The 8,987-nt window shown below is 34.5% G+C and overlaps 1 protein-coding gene across 1 annotated transcript; it reads right to left on the reverse strand.

The window, feature by feature from the left end:
* Window positions 1–7,371: 7,371 nt before the first annotated feature.
* LOC129250552 (uncharacterized) lies at window positions 7,372–8,612 on the reverse strand. Its single transcript, XM_054890173.1, has 6 exons — window positions 8,537–8,612; window positions 8,260–8,467; window positions 8,011–8,199; window positions 7,729–7,953; window positions 7,593–7,655; window positions 7,372–7,530 (listed from the first exon to the last, which is right to left on the reverse strand). Exons 2-6 carry the CDS (start codon window positions 8,464–8,466, stop codon window positions 7,372–7,374), a joined length of 843 nt encoding a protein of 280 aa, XP_054746148.1. The 5' UTR covers window position 8,467; window positions 8,537–8,612.
* Window positions 8,613–8,987: the final 375 nt, after the last annotated feature.

The raw sequence follows: 8,987 nt of genomic DNA on the forward strand, positions 1-8,987 counted from the left end.
TAAGTTTAGTATTTTCAAAATGTATTGACGTACTTAATATTACAGAAATTTCCTTACTGTTTTCTAAAGAACTTTAGATTATCTAAAGAGGCGTTTATGAATCTACTGTCCAGTACAGAAAACCAGTTGCAGCAGTGCACCCGAGCCAAGAGCTCTGCACTATTCTCCAAAACAAGCAACACAAATTATTAAGGTGTGTGCAGCTTTGCACAACATTTGCTTGTTTTATAATGTTCAACTTCCGGATGAAGAGTTATCCGATGAGACCCTCAACGATGATGTTGAAGATATTGAAGTGGAGTCAAAAAACGGAGAAGCAGAAAACATAAGAAATGAAATTCTTAGATTATAGAAAAATCTAAAAAGTAATATATTAAATTGAAAGCTTTACGCAACAGTTTCTGTTATATTTTTTTATAAATTTTCTTTATTCAATTATTCGTCATTCGAAAAAAATATGTATTTCAGTTCCTCTACGTATTTCAGCCCCTACCTGCCAAGGGATCACAAAAAAAAAAAACCATTATTAACCTTAATCCATTTTGCTGCCGTTCTAACTGGTGGTCCTAAGCAATTCAGCTCCGTTGTAAATTCCTCCAATTTTTTTTCTGCTTGTACTTTGGTGGAAATCCCTTTTGCAAATTGTGGATTCTCTTCCATGAATGCAACTAGCCTTTCTAATTGCTGTTTGGTACTCACGACTTTCGACCTGCATAAAATTAACAAAATTAGAATATATTTATTATGTGGTTACTATAAAACAATAAATAATCGCAAACAACGTACATTTTAACAAGTTTTCCCACAATACGCTACACAATCGAAAGCAAAATTGCATTCGACTCTAAATTCGGTATACAACGAAAATGTCGACAACGTTGCACCGCTCATAATACCAAATTGACATTCGATTTTCGATCTTCGACAACCAACGAATATCGAAGATCGAATGCAACTCATAATAGGGGCCACCAACTGCGACCGCCTTCTTAGCCGTTATTGAAAAGATGGGATATGTATACCCTATGAGCAAAAAGAACCGGGAAGGTGATGTTGACTGTTTTCTTCGATTGCCAAGGCATAGTCCACCATGAGTACCTTCCATCGGGCCGGGCAGTCAATAAAGATTATTATTTATCCCTTTTGAAGCCTTTGAGAGATGATGTGTGTTGCAAACGGTCGGAAATGTGAGCAAACAATTCTTGTATATTTCGTGATGATAACGCGCCATCGCACCGATCAAAAAGATCAAAGAGAATACGACAAAGGAGCTGAAGGCCATGTCGGCCTACCGGGGGTGTTTGGAGGACTGGGTTAAACGTTGGCACATGTGTGTTGCTGCAGACGGGTCATATTATGAAGGGGATAATATAAATTTGCCTGAAATTTAACTCTGTTAAGTTTTATTTAAACATTCCCGGTACTTTTCGATCATAGGGTACATATATGCGGCTTTGTGGACAGAAATGTGTCATTCGCTGGAATTGTTCAAGGAATCTAAGTCGCATTAACTCGCGACTGTCGAACAGTTAGAAGGCATATTTACATACATATAAGGGTGCATCCATACATACGGAGCCGCGGCCACTCGACATGACAAAAATTCCAGATTTATGAAATATTGGCAAATAATTCCATGCGAAATATTCCAATATTGACTATTTTCGAATGGTCGCGAAAATTGAATATGAGCTCGCAGTTATGAATGAACTTTGTGTTTTTGTTCTAAATTGTTCAGCGCCACCGCTGATAGAATCATAGCCGCTTCGACTGCGTCTACGAATGTATTCTGTTTTTGTAGTCGCTAGGTTTAGATTTTAGCTTTGGGCGATATGCGCATGTGAGGTATGTGTTTTTGTTGTGTTCTAGAACATTTCCCAGCAAGAAGAGTCCCGGTCACGTGACCGGCACGCGTGACCGTTAAACGGTCACTAACCACACCTTTTTACAATCACTTTGTTAAGAGCGTTGGGAAAATCGCGCCAAAAACTTTGTGTACGTGTGATTTTCTATCCCTTTCATACATATGGATTCGTTTCAGTGCCAGTTTCATATAAACGTAGCGAAATAACTTTTAGGCCAGCGCCGGCAGCATAGCGCGATAGCCGAGCGGCTAGCAATGTCGGCTTCCGATCCAAAATCCTTGGTTCGTATCACAAAAAAAAATTTTTTTTATACATATATTTTATTTTGTTTTATGATATGTTTATGAGGAGATTTTTTTCATGGCAGAAATACACTCGGTGTTTTGCCATTGCCTGCTGATGGGCGACCGCTATTAAAAATGTTTTCCTTAATTTTGGTGTTTTCACCGAGATTCGAACTGACGTTCTCTCCGTGAATTCTGAATAGTAGTCACGCACCAAGTCATTCGGCTACGGCGTTTGTTTACTTTGACTGATGCAAACATGAGGAAAAATATATGAATAAAGTTTGCTTACTGCTTACACATTTACCAAAGGTTGACAATTTGATTTTCGGCCTACTTTGATCTTTTTGACTTATTGCTTTGACAGCCACTTGTCGTTTTTTTTTTTGTTCTTTTTCTATTGATGCAAAAATGAGATGAAATATATGAATAAAGTTTGCTTACTGCTTACACATTTGCCAAAGGTGACGGAGAATAAAAAAAAGTCGATTTTCAAACAAATACGAGTGCATATGTGTTTGTAACATACAAAAAAGTGTAATTGTGTTAGAGTTTCGGTCACGCAGGTTTTGCTGGGTTTAGAATGTGTGGTGGCAAGGCGGCCATCGCGTTGCGCTTGCTGTTGCTTTTGCGTCTATCAAAGTATTGTGTTTTTGTAAGTACAATATTAGGAATATCGACTGGTGAAAGACAAAAGTACACGGAAGCAAGAAGGGAGCGCTGTGCTCGCGCATATATGTATGAATGTATGAACGTGCATGGATGTAGTAACATATGAATACAAATATTTTGTAGGAAGTTTAGAAGGCAAGTAGGTATATACGTATGTATGTATGTATATATGCTAGGACATAAAGTGGGTATACATATATACATAGATAGGGCACAATTGTTTTTGCACTCGTTAGGAAGAAACTCGTTCACTAGTGCGTACATATGTGTATTTGATTTCTTGTAAGAATGTGATGTGCTGTGACATGTGTACATACATAAGTCAAGGTTATTTGGGCATACATACATATGTACATATGTATGAAAGGAAAATGATGTTCTTGCGCTTGTGCATTATTGATTTACATATACAAATGTACATACATACATACATATGTATGAAAATGCTGTCGTATACATAAACTTAAAATTGACATACAATATAAAATAAGTCTTGATTTATCTTAAACCGTTTTTTTTTTTGAATGCAAATAACCCTTATTGGCATGTACATACATATTATGTACTTACATTGTCATATACCATCATTTATGTAGATATAAAGTATACGTTCATTTATGTATGTGTGTAATGAAAAACTTCATGAATTACTTTCAGAACTTTATTAAAATTAATTCGCGTCGCGCGATTTACGTTTAAGCCGTTAACTCGCGTTAAAAAAAAAATACCAGTCTAGCGGTTAGACGCGATAGAAGTGAAACCTTCCGTAAAACAAACTCAGAGAGAATGAGACGAAGGCAGCATTAGGAGCGGGATAATTATAGGTTCATTATAATATTGCTATAAAGTTCATATTTTATTCATCCTCAATGTTTTCAATTTCAACAAATGATATGAGTGGCTTATGATAGCTAAAATATGATACAAATGCTTTGGTTTCGATGTTGTCAACATATCTTTGAAATACCGTGTCAATTGTTGTTTTTTTCTGTCGATATTCACGACACTTTTCTGCATTATTTTTCGGCATAATTGCGGTAAACATTTAAAAATGAATATATTTACGAATATAAAAATACGGACGCAATATAGCACACGCGGTTGCTATTATGAGCGTCGTAGCGCGTATATTACACAGACGTACTAACATACACACAAACATTCGTAGGACACTTGGTTTGAATTTTTTATACATATGTATGTATGCTATACTATGGCCTAGCCTATGTACGTACATACATATTTGTGTTCTGAACTTCCAGCAAAACAATGCTTATTAATATACACATATGCATCTACATAGAACCGCACACACAGGCCACTCACTTTATTCCTGTAAATGCGTATGTCGTCCAAAGCTAAAATTCTATGCCTAGCGACTACAAGAACAAAATGCATTAATAGGCGCAGGCGTAGCGGCCATCATCCTAGTTGCCATAGCGCTGAACAGTCGCGGCGGCGCCGAACAGTTTCAACTATTGTACTGTGCAACAAAAACTCATCATCAAAAAATTGATTTATAAATTCGAGCTCATAGTTCTAAGAGCAAGTACTTTCATTCATAAAACGAGCCGCCCATATGCTAATTTTCTCGACAATTCGAAAATAGTCAATATTGGAATATTTCGCGTAGAATTATTTGCCAATATTCAATTTTTGTCAAGTCGAGTGCCCGCGGCTTCCGTAAATATGTTTGCACCCATATATGTATGTAAATATATGTTTCTAAATGCTCGACAACCGCAGCTGCCTGTTCAAGGTTACTGAACATTAGGCCGGGTCGATTTGTGGGAAGGCAAAAAAATCGCCCATTGCTCTGTGAAAATCATATTCTAGGAATCAGAATAAGAAATTTCGCCGAAGGAACCATACCTCTAAAACGATTTCTGATGTCCCCCAATATGGGTCGAACTTTTTAGTTTCTTTTCTATAACTCACATTCATTCATTTACATATGTTCTGACTAAATAAATTTCTTAAGAGAAAAAATAGATAATATTATAAATAAATAAAAATAAAGAAAAAACATAGCCATTTAGCTGATTTTTTCATGTAAAGGCCAAAAATGGTGATATTTTGAAATTGGGGGACATCAGAACTCGTTTTAGAGGTATGGTTCCTTCGGCAAAGTTTCTTATTTTGATCCCTAGAATACGATTTTCATAGAGCAATGAGCGATTTTTAAATCGACCCGCCCTACTGTACATGCAATGCTGTGCCTATGAATGCGCGCTGGATTTCTTGAGAAATTTTACCGTATGTTTTGCAGTGGCGAGGCACATATGTACATACACACAACATATATACATATATCCGCATATATACATACATATATAAATTCACAAATTTAAATTTGCTTATGCCATCCTTCTGTGTGCCTGGTAATGAAGCATTTTCTATACATACACATATATACGTATATCTTTTTTCTTCTTCTTTTTGGTGTCGCTTTTTCGTTTCACTTTTTCTCAAATGACTCCCAACGATTCTAAAGAAGTTTTCACTTCAAAAACTTAATTTGTTTCCGTTTATTTATTAAACTCCGCCACTACTCCGATGAACGGGAGGAACAAGACTCACTTAAAACTATTTACATTTGTGTTTTTATAGGGTAATTCAACATTGCATTTTCGTAATGGGAACCGAAATGCAATAAATGCGAATTTGACAATATTTGTTAAAATTTATTATTTTCTTAATTCTTCTTTAAGTCACTTTTTGAAACGGTTGCAATTCTCAGAATTAATTTTTTAATATTATTTAGTATTGCATTTACGGTATGGGAGCAACATATACATATTTTATTAATTCACTTAAGGTTCATATGTGTACATATTTGCTTACTTGCTAAAAATTGCTGATTATGTTTTTATAAAAAATTGTTTTTCTCTGGAAATTTTATGAATTGCGACATGTGTCGGAAATTGATATTTGGTTACTGCTATTGTCAATTTTATTTAAAAATTCTTCGAATTTATCAGGTACATTGTCTTTGAAATCAATGTAACTGTTTGTATATGTAACTTCTCCCCCCTTTAGAATTATTAGAATTCTCCTGAATTCTTTTATTTAGATTTGATTTAATATATTTTATTTTTTTCTCCAAATGACCATTATTAATATTACTGTTAAAATTAGAAAGAAGTTACACCCGTATATGATTTTTTATGAATTTTCAACTCAGATATATTTTTGAAATTTATTTTATTCTCCTCATCTATTTGTTCGAATGTAAGTTTTTCTGTAAAATTCTTTATATTGTCATATTGCAATCTCATAATATTTCCTTCGAATCTTTCAATCCAATTAGAGTAATAATAATCATTAATTTATATTGAACAATTGTTAAATTGGATTGCGTAATTTCCGTTTAAAACAGTGTCATTCATGTTACATGTGTTGTTTACAAATAAATTGAATGCATTTTCAACTAGGACTGTGCAGTGTTATAATTTCTAACTTGATACTAATTTACAATTTTTCATTATTATACAATGAGGGCTGCGTTTTATTTGTCTGAAATTTTTATTTTCTTCAAATTTCATAATTTTATCTTTATAAGTAAAAACTTTCTCTATTTCTGCTTCTATTTCTTTTTGATACTTATTTGGTAGTGGTACAATTTTTCTTATTTTTATTTGTATGAATGATTTTGGAATCTTAATGCTTAGTATTAAATAGGTATTATTAAAAGTTCCTATTCCTAGCTGTAAACATTTTAATTTATTGAAATCAATGTTATAATTAGTAATTTCCTGATTTGTTAGAATATTTGGGTGAACTAGACTATATTTGGCAACGACTACATTGTCTTGGATTTGTTCTATTTCACTTTTTATTAACTGAATTTTTGTCATCTGTTGTAAGTACATATGTTGTTGATATTCTTCGTCTTTGAATTTATTTATACTATTAAGTCCTTTTTCAATTTCCTTCCTATCATCTTGTACAATATTTCTTATTTGTTTCATTGCCAAATTAAAATGTTCATTTATGTGTATTTGTTGATTCAACATTTCATCCGTCTGTGTTAAATGTTTTCGAATTGTATGTCTGTCCTCATCGTCCATTGTGCCAAATGTCCATTTTGCTACAGTACCTATTGCGTTTACAAGTCCTCTCTTATGTCTTTTTTCTATTGGCATTAATGTCATTAACTTATTTCTCGCTTCTAATAATTCTGTTTGTAATACATTTTTGTTAATTGTCTTTACTTGTATAATATTTTCTGTCATTTCGTTACTAATATCTTCTATTTGTTTAACATCAATTATATGGAGTACTATATCACTGTCCTTAACTATGTCCTGTGGTGCGATTCACATTTTATCGATATTCGCTTTGTTATCTTTCCTTAACCACAATTTTTACGATTTTGCTATTCAGTAACCCATTTCATTAGGAAAATCGACAAGACAAAATCAGCTGTTTGGTTACGATGTCGATTATCGCAATCTAAACGACAATAATTTTGGTGTTGTTAAATCAAACGATAAAGAAGAATTAGTGATTTTAATCAAAACTGTGAAATTATATGCTCAAAAACTTATTTAAAAAGCGCGAGTATGTCCTTTGAGTATTTGGCTTATGATTGGCGTTAGATTGTTGAATGCTTCCGCGGTAGTGCTTAAACCATTCCCCAATACGGCTATTGCCTCCGCCATCATTTTATTCGTCTGGGCACTTGCAGAGCTGCTTTCGGCTAAGATCTATTAAAAAATAGCAAAAACAATTAATAAAATGCCACTTTTATGTGTTGAAAATAAATTACCTTTAAAGCATCTGCTTGTTGTTTCGCGACTTCTACGGCTTCTACACTCGACTGGGCTAGCATCTATTAAAAAACAATCACCAATGGACAAATAGGTATAAAAAAATTATTTTACATAAAGTTCAAAAGAAATTACCTTTAGTGCATCTGCCTGTTTTTCTGCTATTTCCAAAAATTTCTTTCGAGCATCACCGTCTTCTTCCATGCGCTTTCTTTTCAAGTTCGCCCGTGGTGTTCTCCTGTCTGAGATGTGCGAATTACCTGACCTCAGCGTGAAACTTTCTGCAAGTGGCGTCCGTAAAGGCGACGGGGCTTTCGAAATCATGCTTTCATCTTCCACTTCTATACCCATTTGGATTACCTAAAAATTTACACACCAGTAAGTTACACTTTAAAACATACACTTCATGCAATGTACCTCCTCTAGTGGAATATTTTCAGCTGTTGAATCGTGCCCATTCATATATTCTTCCCCTATAAGAGCAGACACCCGCCTCTCGAATTCCGTTAGGGGCTCCTCACTGATAGGCCTGTTTCCAGTTAAAGCTGGTTGCCTTCGCCGATTTCGTGCTTTGATGCTGGTGCGGCTTTTTAAGTCCCGCCATACCTTTTTAGGGAAATGATTAACATCTCTCCACTTTTAAGTAATAACACAATATTTTCTTACCGTGTGCCATTGATTGGCTGTCTTCACTGCTCCACCCAGACTATTTAACTTTGTTGCTAGCTCGCTCCACTTTTTGTCGCATTCGAACTTACCATGGAGGCTGTGGAACCTAGATCCTGCTAGACACGGGACTTCCATTAGGTAGTCAAGCATACGATTTAGCTGCTCGGGTGTGGCACGGCTTCTTTTAGTAGCTGTCGATGTCATCCTAAAGCAATATACAAAAAGTATTAATAAAAGAATAAATTCAAATAAACAGTTATTTTATTGTACTTACTTTATGCAAATATAATTGGTAAAAAACACTTAAAATTGAATCTAACAGCTTGGCTAGTATGTTTCTTTGTTCTTTTTCTTCGTGTTAGTCGCTCATTTTGACATTTAATTTTACAAAGATGCCACTCTCTATCAGTTTGAATAAATAGAAGAAAACAGCTGTTCAGTGTTAGTTAACATAAGTTGGTGAATAGCACAATCGACAGTGCCATCGACATATACTGTCGACAAAACAAACAATTGTCGAATCGATAAGAGTTAGTGAATCGCACTACTGGTCTCTTATTTGTATGTCAACAAATCCTGTTTGGTCCGTTAGTTCCGTTAAAATTATCGTGGTGACACTATGTCCTATCCATATCAGTACTAACATCATAGTTAGTATCTGCAAATTTGAATGGTCTTTTAATGTTGTTAGGATGAATGTTTTCTAATTTTTCCTTCTTATACTT

Source organism: Anastrepha obliqua, chromosome 6 (assembly GCF_027943255.1).
Source record: "Anastrepha obliqua isolate idAnaObli1 chromosome 6, idAnaObli1_1.0, whole genome shotgun sequence".
Lineage (NCBI taxonomy): Eukaryota > Metazoa > Arthropoda > Insecta > Diptera > Tephritidae > Anastrepha > Anastrepha obliqua.